Here is a 21,500-nt window from a genome sequence, read left to right as displayed (position 1 = left end):
TTCCATGAAACACCACATTGAAGGACACGATAAAACCCTTGTTCAGTAGCTTATATCTTATTATGTGTTTTAGAGTAAGGCCTTGTCTTCCATTAGAACGACACTCCATTGCACCGAATCAATTAAGAATAGCTCCCCTTCAATAATTCCATTTCCCAGCCAAACTCTCCATCTGTGGGTAAAGCAGTTCACAAGCGTGGGATGCACGCCCTCTCATTTCGCTGCGATGGTGAATATGTGCTCTGTGCTCTGTTTGAACAGGAGGGGCGGGGTCGCCAGGGAGAGGCAAGCCCAGGGCGCGCCACGAAGGGCGGGGCTGTTCAGCCCCATGCCCAAATAAGGAAACAAGCCCCTGGCTCGCCACGAGGGGCGTGCCGTCGGCGCAATGCCCAAATAAGGAGACAAGCCCGTGGGATTACCATACAAGGTCATGAAACAGAGCACGGGGGGGGGGGGGGGGGGAGGGCGGTACCGAAACCGAAGAGGGCGTGTCAGACCCGCACTGAAGGTTTGGACAGAAGGGTGCGACGATCGCTGGGACAAGCTACACGAGGGATACGGCAGATGAGTCCAAGTGCGTAGGAGGGTTGGCAGTCCACCGGGAGAGAGTTCAGAGTTGCACCGGAGTTGCGTGAGAGATACGAAAAGCCTTTGACAAAGAGCCGCTTCAACCAGCCCCGTTTCAACCAGCTGCGTGAAGCCCTGATGGGGCAGCGAGTGACCCTGCCGGCGTGCGCTGTAAAGCCGAATACAAGGAGCTGCCGGCGTGCGCTGTGAAGCCGAATACAAGGAGCTGCCGGCTCCTCGCTTCCCGCCCGGAGTGGACCTGCTCGCTGTGCCCTGTGATCCCACCTGCTCATCCCTCCAAACGATTCCTACCCTTCCATCCATTTGCGTACGTGAGTTTGTTCTGTTCGTGCTGTCCTGCGTAGTAAACTAAGTCGGTATAAGCTAGTAATTTGCACTGTGTTACCTGCTTTTTCATGTCCGCTGTAAATACCCGTGACTGCTCTTTTTGCTTATGTGTGTGTAAATAATAATAAACCCCGTTACTCTTCTGTACGTCTTCTTCTTCCTCTTTGCATTCGTCGTCTTAGTCTTTTCCCGATTGAATAGCGGTGGCGCGATACGGCCAACGTTTGGGTGAATCGGGTTTAGTCGGGGAACAACTGTTCGGTCGCGGAGCCTCCGCTCGGCAAACATACCATCCTTAACCGCGTACGCGAGAGGCGTTCCATTAGTGGACGCGCCCCTCACGCCCGACTTTTGGGCGGCCCCGGCAGGCCGTTTGTTTTGACGTTCCGTGACAGGCCCCGCACCCCCACCTCCGGGCCGACCGGGCGACCGGAATGAATCCCGGTGTCCCGATCCGAACCTTCAGAGCGGGCCGGCTGGGGAGTGACTGGCACCCCGTACCTGCACTTTCCGTCCCTGCGGTCCCAAATACCGGAACCACCCGAATACCACTTTATTCGAAAAAATGAGGTGCGGCCTACAGCCTTAGAAAACCAACCCTATATGTCAATACCTCCAACGACACAGGTGCGCATTCGTGCCGCGTGACGTGGTGATCTTGTATACAAAATCTTGTATACAATCTCGATCTTGTATACAAAAAAAAAAAAAAAAAAACCGTAACAATATATTTGTTTCCCATCTCTTCACTAATTAGTTGGATAAACATGATAGGGGGATACATTACAACTTTGATAACGTAGTGATCTTCCAGAAGACGTGTCTCTTGGGAAAAGACAAAAAGTGTACGAAGAGACGTTGTTGTCTCGCTGTTCATGTTTCCTGTTGACAAATTACGTACGGGATCGGAAATGTTTTTTTTTCGATGTACACTCTGTCTTTCTTTGTCCCTTTCTCCCACTTTTTTCTTTCCCCATCCATTTCTTTCTCTCCCCATCCCTCCCATCTCTCCATTTTTCCCTCTTTCCTTGTCCCAGCCTGGTGTGTTGTATGGAGATTGGAAACACTCCTTTCCTCCCGACCTCCCCTCCCCTCCTCCCCTCCCACACCCCACCACCGCCCCCCTCTCTCTTTCCTTAGTATCCCCAACACTCCACCCTCCCTCTCACACTTCCCTCGATGACGAGTGTTTGGTCCGAATCTATTTCCTATGGTCGGGGCTCATACAAAGGGGATAATAAGTGATCCAACACCCCCCAACAAAACACCGGAACAGCAGGTGTGTGTGTGCGTGTGTATGTGTGTTCAGTGTCCATTTCAGGACTGTAATTTTTTTTACCATTTGAGTTTTGTTATCAAAAAAAAAAAAATTCTGAATTTTTGGTATTTTGAGCAAATGGAAGAAGAAGAGCAAGATGTCCGACAGGCCCTGTATTTTTGGTTTGGTTAATTGCAACTGGTCGATCTAACTGGTTGATGGATGATCTAAGTTTACATCCAGCATGGCGGGGGACATATTCATTGATGCGGCACCCTGTCAAAAGGTTATTTAATGCCATTTGCGTCCACCCAAGTTACTGTTTACCAATTTACAAGGCAGGTGTCATTGCGTATATGTGAAATATTCCATGCTGTGTGTATGGGGACAGGTGGAATTGGCAAATCCCCCCTCCCCCCCCCCCCCCCCCCGTTCTTTGTGTAATATGACACTTTGATCTGTAATCATCCCTATATCTGAATCCCGATTCGGAAAATATACATTTTTTGAGGTTTTTATTTCAGCGGCCATGTTGGATGATAGCCAAATTTTACCCGATCGGCATAAAAATTGATGAGGCAATACCATTTTATGTACATGTAGAATTTTTATAATGCAGGGCGATTGAATGAAAATTGCATAATGCTCATTAGGTCATAGATGAAGTCCCATGATAGAATAGAACGTGCTTTAAAGGTAAATTAGACTGGACTTTTAAAGAAGTAGCAAATGCTTTTAAGCAGCAGATGCTTCTAAGTAGCAAATGTTTCCCGGGATGCAAATGCAGATGTCTTTCTCCTGGCGACGTTTTTTTTCCTTCTTATTCACTACGTCTCTCTGTCTGTCTCCGCTCATTGCTCCATTAATTCATTTTTAATTCGAGGTGATGTTTGTGATATCATTATGTTATCACACCTATCCTCTGTCATCAGTTATCAGAGATCATCTCTCCTGTTCTCTTTTTTTTTCTCCTTCTTTGTTTGCCCCCTCTCTCCCGCTCAATCTTTCTGTCTCCCTTTATCTCTCTCTTCATTTCTCACTTGAACTCACTTGGGTTGACGCTCATACAAGAGCTAATGAAATGAGGTGTTGAGCCAATAATGTTTTCAATCCATGCTTTGAAAATTTATTCGGATTCTGAATTTGAAAATATGAAATCTGAATGCTTTGTTTGTTTGAATGAGTTGTTTAAAAATATGCTAATGCATGTAATCTATGAATTCTTCCCCTGTTCAACATGGATTGGGGTTGGATGCAATTTATCCCTTTCATCATCCATTTTTCTCCTCCCCCCCCCCCCCCCCCCCACCTTCACCCCACCAAAAAGGCTGGTGGGTGGTTTGTGAACAATGTAGATGGTAGGGTGTGGTCCAGATTAGTGTTATACAGGTTTTTTGGGGTTTTGGTGACCTGACTGAGGTAGGTCTTGCATGGGGTGCAAATATGTCCTGCAAGTAAACATCCCTGGTGTTGGGCTAGCGGCTCGGGTGCCGGCTTAGGATCCTAGGATCCTGGGTTCGAATCCCGGTCGATCGCTGAATTAACGCCAGGGGGGTTGACTCAGCCTGTCATCCTTCCGAGGTCGGCTAATTGAGAACCAGTTCACTGGTAATTCCCTGTTTGTCGTAAAAGGCGACAAAAAGGGTTGGCGGCAGGAAGGGCATCCGGCCGTAAAACATTGCTTCAAAAAGGGGACCAAAAAACAACAACAACCATGGTTCCCGAAAAAGGCCAACCCCTGCTTTGCAGGGAAAAATGGCCTCTAAAGGTGGTTTTTTTAAATTTTATATAAGTAAACGTTATTGTTTTCCCTGAACCCCTTGCCATGAGATGTTTTATGTAGGTAATATTACCATTGACACAGCAATCAGGGATTGTGGATTTTTGCCAGGATTTTTTCTCAGTGATTTTAAGATTGTTGTGTTAAAACAATTATGATGCCTACACCATGTCATCAATGACATGATTATGATTTTACAAACTTGCACAGGTGATGTTGCACCTGTGATGGAAGTTTTCTGTCATTCGTATTAACGAATGTAGAGAAAATCAAAATTGTTCTGTGCAGACAGACAAGCATACGGGTTTAAATGTAATATCCTCTTTTTTGATGGAGGTAATAGGATGAGTGGGAAGCATATTTTCGCTCCTTGGAGGGCCCCCAAGAAGCGGCATTGTGTTTCCTACTTGTGAAATGAGGAATCAGGCTGTATTGAGCTAAATGGTGTTCTATTGAATTTTATTAGGATTTTTTGGGCTGATGTTTTTTTTTGTTGTGGGTTTGGAACAACACACTATTGTTCTTTTGATAGAGCTTTTGATTTTCCATTCTCTTCCAGGCTCCTTTGTAAGATTTGATAGGGAAATGGATTAGAGTGGACATCAGAAGTTGAAATGGAAAATAACTATAAATTTCAATAATAATCTGAGTATAATTGACTTAAATTGTTAATAATTTTTCATTGGTTAGAACTTTTGGCCGAACATTTTGAGTTGGTTTTCAAAATTGAAGTTGGACCAAATTGGAAAAGGGATTATGCATGTTGTCTTTTAATTGGTTTAAAAGTGAATTCTTAAAAAGGGAGCATTGACATACTTAAGTGGAAATCAGAAGATTGTGATAATAACTTTGATTTTTTAGGGGGAATTTTTTTTTTGATAGAGGAAGATGATTTTTGATTTTGTTTTGATTTCATTTCATTTTTGCTTTGATTTTTTATTTGATTTTTCATTTGATTTTTGAGTTCATTCGAAGATAGTTTGATTCAAAATGTGATAAAATCCACATTCTGAAATCAATGTGGAACCAGAATATTCGTGTCAACGTGAAAATACCTTGAAAAATGAGCAAGGTGGTAAGATATAAAAGGAAGGGTCCAAATGAATGAATGAATGACTGTGCTTAACATCTGGTGATTCTTCAACAGGGAATGCAATTACCTGGCCTCTGCAAAGGTGCTTTGGTGACAAGGGACTGATATGTGGTTCCCCACGTATCGGTGGTCATATACCTGTCCGATCAGTTTGGCGATCGGTTGGTGAAACGGTGGTACAAAAAAGGAGGGGTTCCTGGACTCAGCTGCCATCATCAGTTGAAAGTTGGAGAGACTCTTCCTGGAATCACCAATGAAGAACGACTGTCATACCAACCTCAGAAGACGCAACATACAGGTTACGGTGTTTTAAGTGTGGAAATATGGGACACTGGAGACGATGTCCATATTCATATAGGAGACTATTTCTTAGGGAAAAACCAAGATCAAGGGTACGAGTGCTTACCCGTACCTTACATAACGATTAGGCCTTCATTGCTGTAGATCCCAAATGATGATTGGCCTCAAAAGATTAGATCACAAGACTAAAATGAGCAACTGTCGACGCTTCTTGTGGCTGAGCAGTCTTCGGAACAAGAATGATTCATTTCTTTTTTTCTTAGTAGCAATAATAGTTAATTGATCAAATGCCAAAGATCCACTAAAGTTTTTTGGGGTCTTTAGAAATGGTGCTGTGCTATTTTTTATGAAGATAATATGGAGATTTGTAACTATTGTTTATGTCAATTGTGTTTATACTTATTAGAAATGTGGTAGGTGGGCAACACCACAAGGTATACCTCTTCAAGGTATGCGGAAAGCCCCGGAACATTTCAGTAAAGGTGCCATGAATTTCCTTTTTTAAGGCCAAAGATCCATTAAAGACTTTCTTAATCTTTAGCAATGGTGCTGTGCTTTTTTTCATGAAGATCCACTGAAATGGAGGTATAATATTGTATCATTATGTAAATTATGGTCGACCTTACTTGTATATTTGTATATGTTTCACGATTGTACGTTGTTGGAGGTGACATTTTTGATGTCCTGTTCTTTTCGCTCCTGGAACAGATGAAATTGAGGTTCCCATAATAAATAATGGTAGAAATCTTTTTTCTTGCACCAATGGTAGCGAAGGAACGAACAGAGCGAAGAATGGTACATCCATTAACGATTATTAGCGACTGCGATTTTTTTGCGATAACAAGCGATTATTTCGAGTATATGTGATGATTTTTATGAGAATATTGCGAACATTGAATTAAAAGATCCAGGATTAGAGTTAATTCTGGAAGTCTCATATTTGCCAATTATAAATGTGGTTTTGGGGAGCATTTTGGGCAAAACAATTTTTCAATTTACAAAGTTTGGAACAATTGCTTTGCAAAATTAATTTTTTTGGGGGGAACCAAATGACAAGTCACATGATGATCAGGTGGGAATTTCGGACTATTGTGTTGCATGATTGATAGGTCAGTGGTCGACTGACATGTAAATGGGTGTGTTGTCAAATTTAGATAAGTTAATGTGGGAAACAAAAGGGTGATTTCACTGTGGACCTTATAGGGGTTTTCTAAGAATAATTTTTTTTTTTTTGTCTGTTTGTGTATCTGCGTTTCTAAAATTGAGGGACACATTTTATGAAATTGACACCCATCTTGATCTGCAAATAATGGTTCCAATGCAAACAAATATACATAATGCATGAGTTTGTGTATTTTTTGTGTCAATGTTTGTGTTTTTTTTGTTTGTTTGTTTTTGTGTCAATCTCAAAAGATTGTTGAAACCGACAGTGTGCCTGTCTTGAAATAGATAGTTTCATGTGGATGGGATCAAATATCCAGAAAATCCATAAAATAAACAATGTGATTTGATTAGGATGATTATCTCTTTTGTCAAGGCAGATGGAATAAGATTTTAAGAACGAAATAATAAATGGGAATATTCAGCAACGATTGTGAGTTTTAAAACGGAATGCATTGTGAATCTTAAACCAAGGAGCAGACATGAACGCGCTGTTACGTAGTTTAAACTCAGAATGCGATGTTACGTGTACCTGCAACATATTTTGATAATCTGGAACACCTATATTGGCATACTAGTGTCATTAGTACTCACTAGTTGCATAGAAATAGATGAGAAACAGCTATGGGGGTGTAACACTTACTTGGATATCTTCTACAACATAAAAAAAAAAGGGGGGTTTGAATAAGTGGTGGTTGTACACATGGGATTCACCAAATTAAGCTTTGGAGTTTAAACAAAGTCGCTGGTTAACAGAAGGAGAATGGACAGTAAATAATTTTTATATGCTGGGTAAATTAAGTGAGATAGTACAAAGACTCATAAGAGCTATTATTCTTCCTTACAGCAGTTGAAAGACAGATCCAAAACAATGAATCTATAAATGAATGTGATAGGGATAACATCCTCAATTTGTATTAATTATTTAATTGTGGGTAAAGGAATTAATTTATCGTAGTGGATTGTTAACAGCAGCCTGAAATGTCCTGAGAGTGTGCATCCATATAATCAGAAATCCCAGATTTTAATATTTGGTAGAGGTCTTATGTGGAAGAATACTTGCTTGGTAGATAAAAAGGTACTGCATGTTGGCAGCCACTTTTGCGGCCATTTAGGCCAAACAAATTGGGAGAACCTGTAATTGAATATGTAATTTACAGATGAGTATTTGAAAAGTAAAAGGGAATTTATTGATTTGGGAGACATTTTTCGAAGGTTTATTAAAGTGTTACAATATGACATTTGGCAAGGGAAACTATTGGATGGAAAATTAGATCTGTTTATAAAATGAATTTGTTGACCCTTTGAAGTTAATTCTTCGAATTGTTGTTTAACTAGCATTTTGAGTTCAAATTGGAAATAGTTTGGTAGAGCCTTGGTTAAAACCTTCGGTTACAGTGTTTTGGAACAAATTGATAAACCATAGGAGGTTGATGAGAATAGAAACAAATATGGACCCAAAATAGAACGACTTTTTATGATGACATGAATGTGGAGATAAAAAGATTGAATCAAGTAATGTTGTAAATGAGTACAGTAGAGTTAAGATAATGGCACAACAAAAATGTTATGAATTGTGTCAGTTTTACAAGATCAGTGAACTCATATCACCACAAGTTACACACCATGAAAATTAAAGTAATGTAGGGTATTATTTGAAGATCACTTACTTGTAGTTAACACTATAGAATCAATTACTCATGTTAAAAATAAAAATAAAAAGTGGGGAGGAACTATGACATTATGCATAGTTTGCTTGTTTGCAAAATTTGTTGGGAATTAGATATTCCTGTTTGTGATTTTAATCATATATACTCATTATTAATGCATTTATTTTCTTTGAGTAGTGCTAAAATAACTGCATGAGTATAAAACCACCGTTTAGAGGCCATTTTTCCCCGCAAAGCGGGGGTTGGCCTTTTCGGGGACCGTGGTAGTTGTTGTTTTTTGGTCCCCTTTTTGAAGCAATGTTTTACGGCCGGATGCCCTTCCTGATGCCAACCCTTTTTGCCGCCTTCAACGACAAACAGGGAATTACCAGTGAACTGGTACTCAATTAGCCGACCTCGGAAGGATGACAGGCTGAGTCAACCCCCCTGGCATTAATTCGGCGATCGACCGAGATTCGAACCCAGGATCCTAGGATCCTAAGCCGGCACCCTAGCCGCTAGCCCAACACCAGGGATACTGCATGAGTATAATTTTTCAAATTATGTTGACCTGAAAGCAACTTTTTTTTTTCTTTTTTTTTTTCTTTTTGTATACTGAATCGAGGCTCGTGAAAGAGCTAACATTTACTTCACAAACAAATCAACCAGACAAACAAAATACCCAAAAAGAGGGAGCGGAAGACAAGATGGGGAGAAGCGGAAGCACACAAACACAACATCCGAGAGCAGGGAGATGTGTGGAAGGGAGAGGGCCCGGGGGGGGGGGGGGAGGCATTGGAAGGGGGGGGGGGAGGGAGAAGTATAAAACACAAGGACACCAAGGACTTCCTGGACAGAAGTTGCTATTTCAAAAAAGTGGAATTGGGGTGAAATTAGCGGGGGTAGAAAAGATCAAGGTTTTGGATGGGGGAAGATAAGAGATGGTGGTGAACAGCTGTTTTAAAGACTTGGAGGGTGGAGTGGGATTGAAGAGAGTGAGGGAGTTTGTTCCAGAGGCGGGAGAAAAGAGGAATGAAGGAGTGAAGGTGAGCAGAGAGTCTTGATTTTGGCAGTTTAACCATAAGAGGGTTGCAGGCAGATCTTGTGCGACCTGTAGGAATATTTGCGGGACAGAGCCCAGAGAGAGCTGGGGGGGGCAAGGCCAGAGAGGAGTCGGTAGAAGACGGAAAGACCACCAACCTGCCTGCGGTGAGTGAGTGAGAGGCCCTTGGAGTTAGCTTCATCGTGGGAGATTCCAATGATTCTGAATGCTTTGGTTTCAACAGCGTGAAGGCGAGCTGGGTGTGAGGCAGGAGCACCAGCCCAGAGGGGAGAGCAGTATTCCATTGAGCTGCGGATGAAAGCCTTGTATGTGGTGAGGAGCTCAGGTGTGCCAAGGAAGGACTTTGCACGACGGAGGATGCCCAGTCGGCGACTGGCTTTGGAGGCCAGATTTGAAATGTGGTTTTCCCAGGAAAGATCATGGCAGATAGTGAGACCCAAAAGCTTGAGTGACAGAACTTCTTGGAGAGGATTATTCAGAAAGTGGATGGGAGGGTTGTCCAGTCGGTCTTTTCGGAGAGACATCGTAAGAGTGTGAGATTTGTCAGGATTGAAAGACATGTTCCACTTGTTTGCCCAGTCTGTGATTTTGTCAACTTTAAATGCTATTCTTAGTTTAGTAGTAAAATACATATGTGATTTGGATATTATTCGTGTAAGAAGAATAGAAATGAATATAGCTTTTTGAATGTTTTGAGGAAAACAATAAATTGTCAAATGTGAAGCTGTAATAATATATACATGATTATGGTGATTTCATGTTAAGATGAAATCTTAACAGTGTGTGTGGAAATCTGATTCAGTGTGTGTGGAAAGCAGATTCAGATGTGGCTGAGTAAAAGGATAAGACCAGATCACATCTCAAATGGAGTGATAACGGAATGGGAAGAAGTTTGAGAAAGAAAATTTGTGGCTAAAAATGAAGTTAATCTTGGCATACACTCTCCTTCTCAAAGAATGATGAAGACATTCTCCTTTGTAAAATTGGAGACGGATGCTTACCTTCACCAAGGAAAATTAATGTGACCATTTGCCTGGATCACACTGCAACCTGTGGGAGAAAGGCGATCACTTACTTTTGTTCGAATGCCTCGAACATTCATCACGTCAGCAATTGCGGGATGACGACATCTTGCCTGCGACTTCTACTGGATGCGGTGACGTGTGTCATTACTCCACCAACATCCGGGGAGCCAGCGTGGAGCTGTAAGTGGACGGTTGTGCTTTTTCCTCCACAACAGCTGTGCACGATTCTGCTGGATGCTCCTGGTATGGACCATGAACAACTTGAACACCATGGTCCTAACATCGTTGTGGATCCATCTGGCATCTCTGTTCCACATCTTGCTGGTCAACCAACATCACATCAACACTTGCTCCATGCTCATGATGAGTGAGGAGGCAAGTCGACTACAACTGGATGAAGGCCTTGTTCAAGAACTACTATGGCTCACGGCAAGAGTGGCAAGGGTGCTACATGCAGAGCAAGGTCAGTTTATGACTCCGCCCAGCTATCACAACAGCGGAAAATCCTACGCAAAATAGTGTAGGTGCTATGAAGACACCAGAAGAAAATGTTTCATACTTGAATTTCAAACACAAGTGATCAGCCTCTTCTTTTCTTTTCAAACAGAAAGTCAACATTTGTTATGAAGCAAATCGTATTTTCAAAGAATAATTGCCAAATGTTGCAGATGCTTTCTTATTTTTAAAATGGTGAATTGAAATTGTTGTGTCTTGGTAAAGGTGAAGTTTTGTTTGCAGAGATATTTGTGATGCAAACGAAATGAACTGAATTATCAATGTGGAAACAGTCAATGAACAAAGAAATGTTTTATGATCAGATTCTTCCAGGATGACGGTGTATGCCTTAGGGAATTGGATTACCAAATTTGTAATTTGAGTATTTTGCAATCGATGTTTAGATTAATGGTTAATATAAACAAAAATAAAAAAATGAGGGATTGTGGAAATATATATATATTATATAATCTTACATTATATGTCAATATATTGCTAAAAACAGTTAAATTGCATTTCGATGTGAATCTTGTGTAAAATGGGTTCTCAAAGCATACAGTCTGAGCAAGGGAATGTGCATGGAACCAGGATCGAACACTACTGGACATCTGTGAGTTGACCTTTGTCACCTCCGTGAAAGGTCCGGAAGCAAGAGTGTGTATACAGCACGGGGCGGGTATGCAACACTCAATTAGTGAGGCTGAACAGGTCAAAGCATTGACCTTTATCAACTTCTGAGTCACTCCATGATGAAAAGCAGATCTTCTTGGCACCAGGAAGGCTGCCTTTCAGTGACCCCGGATCTTAAGCAAACAACTTCAAACGGAGACGAGGCTTATTTAAGGGCTGAACACATGGGGCTGAGCACAAAGGGAGACTCAGAGAACTCCTTCGAATGGACAATGCGTCGGTTCTGTGTTTTGTATGTATCATGTGTGGATAGTGTTAGTTCTTCTCTCGATGATTGAATAAATCTTAAGTTAAACTGAGTGAGTCTCGTGGAGTCTGATTGACTTTTGGCTGAGAGAAGTGTCCAAAAAGATGTCACAACACCCACTCCCTTCAATCCCACTCCTCCCTCCAGGTCTTTAAAACAGCTGTTCACCACCATCTCTTATCTTCCCCCATCCAAAACCTTGATCTTTTCTACCCCCGATAATTCACCCCAGATACACTTTTTTCGATATTCCAACTTCTTTCCTGGAAGTCCTTGCAGTGTCCATATGTTTTATACCTCTCCCACCTCCCCCCAAGCCCTCTCCCTCCCACAGTTCTCTCGATGTCCCTGCTCTCAAATGTTGTGTTTGTGTCCTTCCCCCTCTCCCCATCTTGTCTACCGCTCCCCTTATTTTGGGTTTTATGTGTCGGTTTGCCTTTTTGTGTGATTAATGTTAGCTCTTTCACGAGCCTCGATGTAGTGTATATATATATGTGTGTATATATATATATATATATATATATATATATATATCTATATATATATATATATATATATATATATATATATGTTAGCCATTAGGGTTTAAACCCCATGACTCAATTGATCATAACATCTGAAATTATATATCGTGCTTCTGAAAACTGATTTGAACTCAGCTGCAGGCAGAGGCGGGTGGACAAAATGTGGTTTCGAGGCTCGAGGTGCAGGGTGGATCCTTAGCCCAGTAAACAAGTCCTTGAATGTATGTGCCAGACAGTAGATAATATGCTCACCACCCACGTACAGGGAAAACATGTTGCCAAACACCTTCTTCACAAAGGGAATAATTAATTATATATCTTTGTAGTTTCCAGTATGTCTCCTAAATCAAGGACATAACCAACCTTGGAAAAGAAATATAGACATTACATATCCTTTGATTGTTGTGTATTCAGCATGTGTATTTAATCATTAATCTACTATTTTGCCTAGTGTCAAGAAAACCATTGAAGGTATTATGAGAATATTTCCTTCGGCCTGCGCTCGGGTCTGATGTGTTTAGATAAAGGGCCAAAAAGGGTCACCCTATCCTATGCTTACATCTTTTTTGTCTAAGTTTGGCCTTCTGCAGGAAGGGACGATGGTAGGTGGGTCTTTACGGCCCAGTTTTGCTTTGTCTTTAGCGCAGACTCTTGTCTGATATTTTGCTATATATGAAATGCCTTTTTGCTTATTTTGCAGCGAGTGTCTTGAGAAATTGCCCGCTGCATGTCAGGCGGTGCATTTTTGAGCCTTGCTCCACACTGTGTGTTTGTAATCGATTTCATTAAACATTGTTGCTCTGATCCTTGTTCTTCTTCCTTCCCTTGAGGTCATCGACCGACATATATATATATATATATATACATATACATATACATATATATATATATATATATATATACATATATATATATACATATGTATACATATATATATATACATATGTATACATATATATATATATACATATGTATATATATATATATATATACATATGTATATATATATATATATATACATATGTATATATATATATATATATATATATATATATATATATATATATATATATATATATATATATATATATATATATATATACATATATATATATATATACATATATATATATATATATAAATAATAAAAAACCTGCATCAAATTTCATCCGAATCCATCCTCAACTTTTTGGGATGTCCTGATCAGAGACAGACAGACAGACGTGGGGGAGTGAAAGCTTAACCTTCGCCCACCTTCAGTGGCAGAGGTAAAAGGTTGAGAAGAAATCACCTTTAAGTTCAAAAACACAAAATAAATATTTCAATATTCAGGATGTGCTGGAACATCTTCAGCAACGACAATCACTTCATCACTGTTTGCTATGTGGCCAGTATTCCCTATTTGTAGAAACGCAGGTAAAGAGGAATTATTAAAGAAGAATAATAAAATTGTGTGACAGATGAACAGGTGAGAGGATAACAGGTCTGGGATTTTCATTCACAATTTAATACCGAACTTGATGAACATTTGTACCTCAGGAGAAACAACAAGTGCTGGATACACTGAGGAAAACCGGTCGGGATACACAGAACTGAACTGGACATTCGTTCTCTCCTCTCTCCTCTCCCCCCCCCCCCCCAACCCCTTTAAAACGCCCCCCCCCCCCACTCCCTCTCTCCCACTATCTCCTCACTCCCCCCACTGCTCTCCCGCATCCTTTCTCCACCCCCCCCCCCCCATTCCTCACTCACCCCTCTTTCCTCACTCTCCCCTCTCTGTCTCTCTTCCCTCTCACTCCCATCCCCTCCCGGAGTGTATGGCAACGTGTGATGAGGCGTAGCTTTCCTCCCCTTCCTCGCTCTCCCAACCTTCCTTCCCCCACCCAAATTTCTAGCTCCCCCCTTCCTATTTTGAAAGTAACAGACGTGCTTGTCACACAAACAAGTGTTACATGAATGGGGGAAGGAATCATCACAGACTGTTTAATGGAGCGTTGTGGTTGGAGTCGGACCTTTGAAAAGGCAGAATCAATCTCCACTCTCTTTGTTTGGATTTTTCTGCATTTTTTTTCATTATGTTTAAATTCATTATTCCATTAAAATTGAACCATCGACTTGAATACTGTATGGGGTATCGTTTTCTATGAACTCCCTTGTTATTATAGCATCTCCTCTATACCCTTATCCTCGTATTCCCTTTTAATGAACCCATTTTAATTACGAGACATTTTCCCACCTTTTACTTCCCGTGTGTCGCAACGCTTTGTTCTGCCTGGGATTGCAGCGATTCTTGGGGTTTTGAAAATTGTAAAGAATGGTTAATTGAACGCAGTGTACATTTGGTAAGTTCAGCGATCTTCTGGAGCAGCCAAGGCTCCTGGCGCTTAAGTGACGACTGACGATAGTCAGAGCCATCGACGTGCCACAAGCTTGACTGTGCACACTCTATAAACGGATCAATCCTCCGACACAATGTTGAATTTGAGCATTTTTCATTGTTGATCAAACAAACCAAGTGGAGCTGTGCTGTGTGTTCTGTGCATGGTTCTGCTAACCTTCATATATCTCATGAGCATTCTTCAGCTCCATGAGAGGAGAATCACAAGGTTCCTGCTTTACACACTCATTGCTCAAAGCATTCTGGGAACTCTGAGAGAAGTCACTTTGAAAATCTTCCATCTTCACTGGATGAACCAGACCTGCAAAAAATGTCATCATGTAATTTCAGGAAAGAAATAAAATGAATACCCAAAAAATATTTTGAAATAAAAGGGCTAAACATCCAATACAAAACAAATGTTCGTGTCCCCTTTTCTCCCCCTGTCCTCCTGTTCGTTCCTCTTCCCCCTTTCTCCCTCTGCCCTCCTGTTCGTTCCTCTTCCCCCTTTCTCCCTCTGCCCTGCTGCTCGTGTTCCCCCTTTCTCCCTCTGCCCTGCTGCTCGTGTTCCCCCTTTCTGCCACTGCCCTGCTGCTCATGTTCCCCCTTTCTCCCTCTGCCCTGCTGCCTGTGTTCCCCCTTTCTCCCTCTGCCCTGCTGCTCATGTTCCCCCTTTCTCCCTCTTCCCTGCTGTTTGAGTTCCCCCTTTCTTCCTCTGCCCTGCTGCTCGTGTTCCCCCTTTCTCCCTCTGCCCTGCTGCTCGTGTTCCCCCTTTCTCCCTCTGCCCTGCTCGTGTTCCCCCTTTCTCCCTCTGCCCTGCTGCTCATGTTTCCCCTTTCTCCCTCTGCCCTGCTGCTCATGTTCCCCCTTTCTCCCACTGCCCTGCTGGTCGTGTTCCCCCTTTCTCCCTCTGCCCTGCTGTTCGTGTACCCCCTTTCTCCCTCTGTCCTGCTGCTCGTGTTCCCCCTTTCTCCCTCTGCGCTGTTGCTCGTGTTCTCCCTTTCTTCCTCTGCCCTGCTGCTCGTGTTCCCCCTTTCTCCCTCTGACCTGCTGTTCATGTTCCCCCTTTCGTCCTCTGTCCTGCTGCTCATGTTCCCACTTTCTCCCTCTGACCTGCTGCTCGTGTTCCCCCTTTATCCCTCTGCCCTGCTGCTCGTGTTCTCCCTTTCTCCCTCTGCCCTGCTGCTCGTGTTCTCCCTTTCTTCCTCTGTCCTGCTGCTCGTGTTCCCCCTTTCTCCCTCTGACCTGCTGTTCGTGTTCCCCCTTTCTCCCTCTGCCCTGCTGTTCAGGTTTCCCCTTTCTTTCTCTGCCCTGCTCGTCGTGTTCCCCCTTTCACCCTCTGCCCTGATGTCCATGTACCCCCTTTCTCCCTCTGTCCTGCTCGTGTACCCCCCTTCTCCCCTCTGACCTGCTGCTCGTGTTCCCCCTTTCTCCCTCTTCCCTGCTGCCTGTGTTCCCCCTTTCTCCCTCTGCCCTGCTGCTCGTGTTCCCTCTTTCTCCCCCTGCCCTGCTGCTCATGTTCCCCCTTTCTCCCTCTGCCCTAATGCTCGTGTTCCCCCTTTCTCCCTCTGCCCTGCTGCTCATGTTCCCCCTTTCTCCCTCTGCCCTGCTGCTCGTGTTCCCCCTTTCTCCCTCTGCCCTGCTGCTCATGTTTCCCCTTTCTTGCTCTCCCTGCTGTTTGTGTTCCCCCTTTCTTCCTCTTCCCTGCTGTTTGTGTTCCCCCTTTCCTCCTCTTCCCTGCTGTTCGTGTTCTCCCTTTCTCCCTCTGCCGTTCATGTTTCCCCTTTCTTCCTCTTCCCTGCTGTTCGTGTTCCCCCTTTCTTCCTCTTCCCTGCTGTTCGTGATCTCCCTTTCTCCCTCTGCCCTGCTGTTCATGTTTCCCCTTTCTCCCTCTGCCCTGCTGCTCGTGGTTCTCCCTTTATCCCTCTTCCCTGCTGTTCTTGTTCCCCCTTTCTCCCTCTTCCCTGCTGTTCATGTTTCCCCTTTCTCCCTCTTCCCTGCTGTTCATGTTTCCCCTTTCTCCCTCTTCCCTGCTGTTCGTGTTGCCCCTTTCTCCCTCTTCCCTGCTGTTCATGTTTCCCCTTTCTCCCTCTTCCCTGCTGTTCATTTCCCCCTTTCTCCCTCTGCCCTGCTGCTCATGTTCGCCTTTCTCCCTCTTCCCTGCTGTTCATGTTTCCCCTTTCTACCTCTTCCCTGCTGTTCATGTTCCCCTTTCTCCCTCTTCCCTGCTGTTCATGTTCCCCCTTTCTCCCTCTTCCTGCTGTTTGTGTTCCCCCTTTCTCCCTATTCCCTGTTGTTCATGTTCCCCCTTTCCACCTCTTCCCTGCTGTTCATGTTCCCCCTTTCCACCTCTTCCCTGCTGTTCATGTTCCCCTTTTCCAACTCTTCCCTGCTGTTCATGTTCCTCCTTTCCACCTCTTCCCTGCTGTTCATGTTCCCCTTTTCCACCTCTTCCCTGTTGTTCGTGTTCCCCCTTTCCACCTCTTCCCTGCTGTTCATGTTCCCCCTTTCCACCTCTTCCCTGCTGTTCATGTTCCCCTTTTCCACCTCTTCCCTGTTGTTCGTGTTCCCCCTTTCCACCTCTTCCCTGCTGTTCATGTTCCCCCTTTCCACCTCTTCCCTGCTGTTCATGTTCCCCCTTTCCACCTCTTCCCTGTTGTTCGTGTTCCCCCTTTCCACCTCTTCCCTGCTGTTCGTGTTCCCCCTTTCCACCTCTTCCCTGCTGTTCGTGTTCCCCCTTTCCACCTCTTCCCTGTTGTTCATGTTCCCCCTTTCCACCTCTTCCCTGCTGTTCATGTTCCCCCTTTCCACCTCTTCCCTGCTGTTCATGTTCCCCTTTTCCACCTCTTCCCTGTTGTTCGTGTTCCCCCTTTCCACCCCTTCCCTGTTGTTCGTGTTCCCCCTTTCCACCTCTTCCCTGCTGTTCATGTTCCCCCTTTCCACCTCTTCCCTGCTGTTCATGTGCCCCCTTTCCACCTCTTCCCTGCTGTTCATGTTCCGCCTTTCCACCTCTTCCCTGTTGTTCGTGTTCCCCCTTTCCACCTCTTCCCTGCTGTTCATGTACCCCCTTTTCACACCTCTTCCCTGCTGTTCGTGTTCCCCCTTTCTCCCTCTTCCCTGCTGTTCATGTTTCCCCTTTCTACCTCTTCCCTGCTGTTCATGTTCCCCCTTTTCACACCTCTTCCCTGCTGTTCATGTTCCCCTTTTCCACCTCTGACCTGCTGTTCGTGTTCCCCCTTTCTCCCTCTTCCTTGCTGTTTGTGTTCCCCCTTTCTCCCTCTTCCCTGCTGTTCATGTTCCCCCTTTCTCCCTCTTCCCTGCTGTTCATGTTTCCCCTTTCTCCCTCTTCCCTGCTGTTCGTGTTGCCCCTTTCTCCCTCTTCCCTGCTGTTCATGTTTCCCCTTTCTCCCTCTTCCCTGCTGTTCATCTCCCCCCTTTCTCCCTCTGCCCTGCTGCTCGTGTTCCCCCTTTCCACCTCTTCCCTGCTGTTCATGTTTCCCCTTTCTACCTCTTCCCTGCTGTTCATGTTTCCCCTTTCTCCCTCTTCCCTGCTGTTCATGTTCCTCCTTTCTCCCTCTTCCTGCTGTTCGTGTTTCCCCTTTCTCCCTCTTCCCTGCTGTTCGTGTTCCCCCTTTCTCCCTCTTCCCTGCTGTTCATGTTTCCCCTTTCTCCCTCTTCCCTGCTGTTCGTGTGCCCCCTTTATCCCTCTTCCCTGCTGTTCGTGTTCCCCCTTTATCCCTCTTCCCTGCTGTTCGTGTTCCCCCTTTCTCCCTCTTCCCTGCTGTTCATGTTTCCCCTTTCTCCCTCTTCCCTGCTGTTCGTGTTCCCCCTTTCTCCCTCTGCCCTGCTGTTCGTGTTCCCCCTTTCTCCCTCTGCCCTGCTGTTCGTGTTCCCCCTTTCTCCCTCTTCCCTGCTGTTCATGTTTCCCCTTTCTCCCTCTTCTCTGCTGTTCATGTTTCCCCTTTCTCCCTCTTCCCTGCTGTTCATGTTCCCCCCTTTCTCCCTCTTCCCTGCTGTTCATGTTCCCCCTTTCTCCCTCTTCCCTGCTGTTCGTGTTCCCCCTTTCTCCCTCTTCCCTGCTGTTCGTGTTTCCCCTTTCTCCCTCTTCCCTGCTGTTCATGTTTCCCCTTTCTCCCTCTTCCCTGCTGTTCGTGTTCCCCCTTTCTCCCTCTTCCCTGCTGTTCATGTTTCCCCTTTCTCCCTCTTCCCTGCTGTTCGTGTTCCCCCTTTCTCCCTCTTCCCTGCTGTTCATGTTTCCCCTTTCTCCCTCTTCCATGCTGTTCGTGTTCCCCCTTTCTCCCTCTTCCCTGCTGTTCGTGTTTCCCCTTTCTCCCTCTTCCCTGCTGTTCATGTTTCCCCTTTCTCCCTCTTCCCTGCTGTTCATGTTCCCCCTTTCTCCCTCTTCCCTGCTGTTCATGTTTCCCCTTTCTCCCTCTTCCCTGCTGTTCGTGTTCCCCCTTTCTCCCTCTTCCCTGCTGTTCATGTTTCCCCTTTCTCCCTCTTCCATGCTGTTCACGTTCCCCCTTTCCCCCTCTTCCCTGCTGTTCATGTTCCCCCTTACTCCCTCTGTCCTGCTGTTCGTGTTCCCCCTTTCTCCCTCTGCCCTGCTGTTTGTGTTCCCCCTTTCTCCCTCTGCCCTGCTGTTCGTGTTGCCCCTTTCTCCCTCTTCCCTGCTGTTCATGTTTCCCCTTTCTCCCTCTTCCCTGCTGTTCGTGTTCCCCCTTTCTCCCTCTTCCCTGCTGTTCATGTTTCCCCTTTCTCCCTCCGACCTGCTGTTCATGTTTCCCCTTTCTCCCTCTTCCCTGCTGTTCATGTTTCCCCTTTCTCCCTCTTCCCTGCTGTTCATGTTTCCCCTTTCTCCCTCTTCCCTGCTGTTCATGTTTCCCCTTTCTCCCTCTTCCCTGCTGTTCGTGTTCCCCCTTTCTCCCTCTTCCCTGCTGTTCATGTTTCCCCTTTCTCCCTCCGACCTGCTGTTCATGTTTCCCCTTTCTCCCTCTTCCCTGCTGTTCATGTTTCCCCTTTCTCCCTCTTCCCTGCTGTTCATGTTCCCCCTTTCCACCTCTTCCCTGCTGTTCATGTTCCCCCTTTCCACCTCTTCCCTGTTGTTCGTGTTCCCCCTTTCCACCTCTTCCCTGCTGTTCGTGTTCCCCCTTTCCACCTCTTCCCTGCTGTTCATGTTCCCCCTTTCCACCTCTTCCCTGTTGTTCGTGTTCCCCCTTTCCACCTCTTCCCTGCTGTTCATGTTCCCCCTTTCCACCTCTTCCCTGCTGTTCATGTTCCCCTTTTCCACCTCTTCCCTGTTGTTCGTGTTCCCCCTTTCCACCTCTTCCCTGTTGTTCGTGTTCCCCCTTTCCACCTCTTCCCTGCTGTTCATGTTCCCCCTTTCCACCTCTTCCCTGCTGTTCATGTGCCCCCTTTCCACCTCTTCCCTGCTGTTCATGTTCCCCCTTTCCACCTCTTCCCTGTTGTTCGTGTTCCCCCTTTCCACCTCTTCCCTGCTGTTCATGTACCCCCTTTTCACACCTCTTCCCTGCTGTTCGTGTTCCCCCTTTCTCCCTCTTCCCTGCTGTTCATGTTTCCCCTTTCTACCTCTTCCCTGCTGTTCATGTTCCCCCTTTTCACACCTCTTCCCTGCTGTTCATGTTCCCCTTTTCCACCTCTTCCCTGCTGTTCATGTTCCCCTTTTCCACCTCTTCCCTGTTGTTCGTGTTCCCCCTTTCCACCTCTTCCCTGCTGTTCGTGTTCCCCCTTTCCACCTCTTCCCTGCTGTTCATGTTCCCCCTTTCCACCTCTTCCCTGCTGTTCGTGTTCCCCCTTTCCACCTCTTCCCTGCTGTTCATGTTCCCCCTTTCCACCTCTTCCCTGCTGTTCGTGTTCCCCCTTTCCACCTCTTCCCTGCTGTTCATGTTCCCCCTTTCCACCTCTTCCCTGCTGTTCATGTTCCCCCTTTCCACCTCTTCCCTGCTGTTCGTGTTCCCCCTTTCTTCCTCTTCCCTGCTGTTCATGTTCCCCCTTTCTCCCTCTTCCCTGCTGTTCGTGTTCCCCCTTTCTCCCTCTTCCCTGCTGTTCGTGTTCCCCCTTTCTCCTGATGTTCCCTTTGTTATGTTGTGACTGTGTCCGAGCTTTTCCATGAGCCTCGACTTTGTATGATATTTAAAAAAAAAAAGTACAACCACAACAACAGCAATGTGCGTTTGTGGTTCAAACCTTCATGTTGAGGGGACGAATCATCGACGAACTCAGATTTCACCTTCACCTTCACAATAACACCTGAAACAAAAACAATCCATTTAAACGAAACTTTCAGGAACCAGGAGAAGGTGACGGTGCGGAGAGCGACACGTACCGGGTCCCGGGTCTTCATCCTCGGGTGGACCGACCCTGGCCCCGCGATCTGAGGGAGAATCTCCCGGAACGACCGAGTTTCCTCCATCGGAACCGCTCGTGGATCCCGCGGGGTTCGATCTGTGATCTTCACCGGAGACATCTCGGTTCATGGCGCACCGGAGGGGACTGCAAGGTAGGGTGTAAAGTACCGGGATTTCATGTAGCGTGTGGTCATGTCCTCCACTCTGATACACGACTACAAACCACGTGTTCTAGTAAAACGAAAGAACCACGTGATGCCTTCCTTCGACAAACGATCTCATTGACGATTTCCAAACGGCAGATTCTCCACGTTAAACGTGAACTCTACATGGCGGCCACAATGTCTTGTTACCCCCTTGTTAACGTTTTGACATTACCTTTTATCATGGGAGGCACAAACCTCCCCTCCCTTTATTTGGGATGGTTTCTCTGCATGCAACTTTAACATGGGGACTGAAAACTCGTTTCTCGGGTTCGACTGGACGAAATCGGCTGCAAATTTCACAAGTAAATGCTTTGTACATGGAGGTAATATGTTCCAAATTTCACAAGTA

The 21,500-nt window shown here is 45.1% G+C and overlaps 1 protein-coding gene across 2 annotated transcripts in view; it reads right to left on the bottom strand.

The window, feature by feature from the left end:
• The window catches only part of LOC137428159 (uncharacterized), a 45,183-nt gene extending 23,968 nt beyond the window's left edge, over positions 1–21,215 (bottom strand). Inside the window, exons 1-3 of one of the 2 annotated variants that reach the window (XM_068118104.2) lie at positions 20,924–21,215; positions 20,785–20,847; positions 14,756–14,899 (exon numbers count right to left, since the gene is read on the bottom strand). In XM_068118104.2, coding sequence (XP_067974205.2) covers positions 14,756–14,899; positions 20,785–20,847; positions 20,924–21,074 — 358 coding nt within the window. In that variant the 5' untranslated portion in view covers positions 21,075–21,215. The remainder of the gene's footprint in view (positions 1–14,755; positions 14,900–20,784; positions 20,848–20,923) is intronic. The other variant, XM_078778141.1, reaches the window with a different exon arrangement.
• Between the last annotated feature and the right edge of the window lie 285 nt (positions 21,216–21,500).

The sequence above is a fragment of the Myxine glutinosa genome, chromosome 5 (assembly GCF_964187855.1).
Source record: "Myxine glutinosa chromosome 5, kmMyxGlut1.1, whole genome shotgun sequence".
NCBI lineage: Eukaryota > Metazoa > Chordata > Myxini > Myxiniformes > Myxinidae > Myxine > Myxine glutinosa.
The sequence above is the reverse complement of the archived record's forward strand: the minus strand, read 5'-3'. Positions and strand labels throughout refer to the sequence as shown.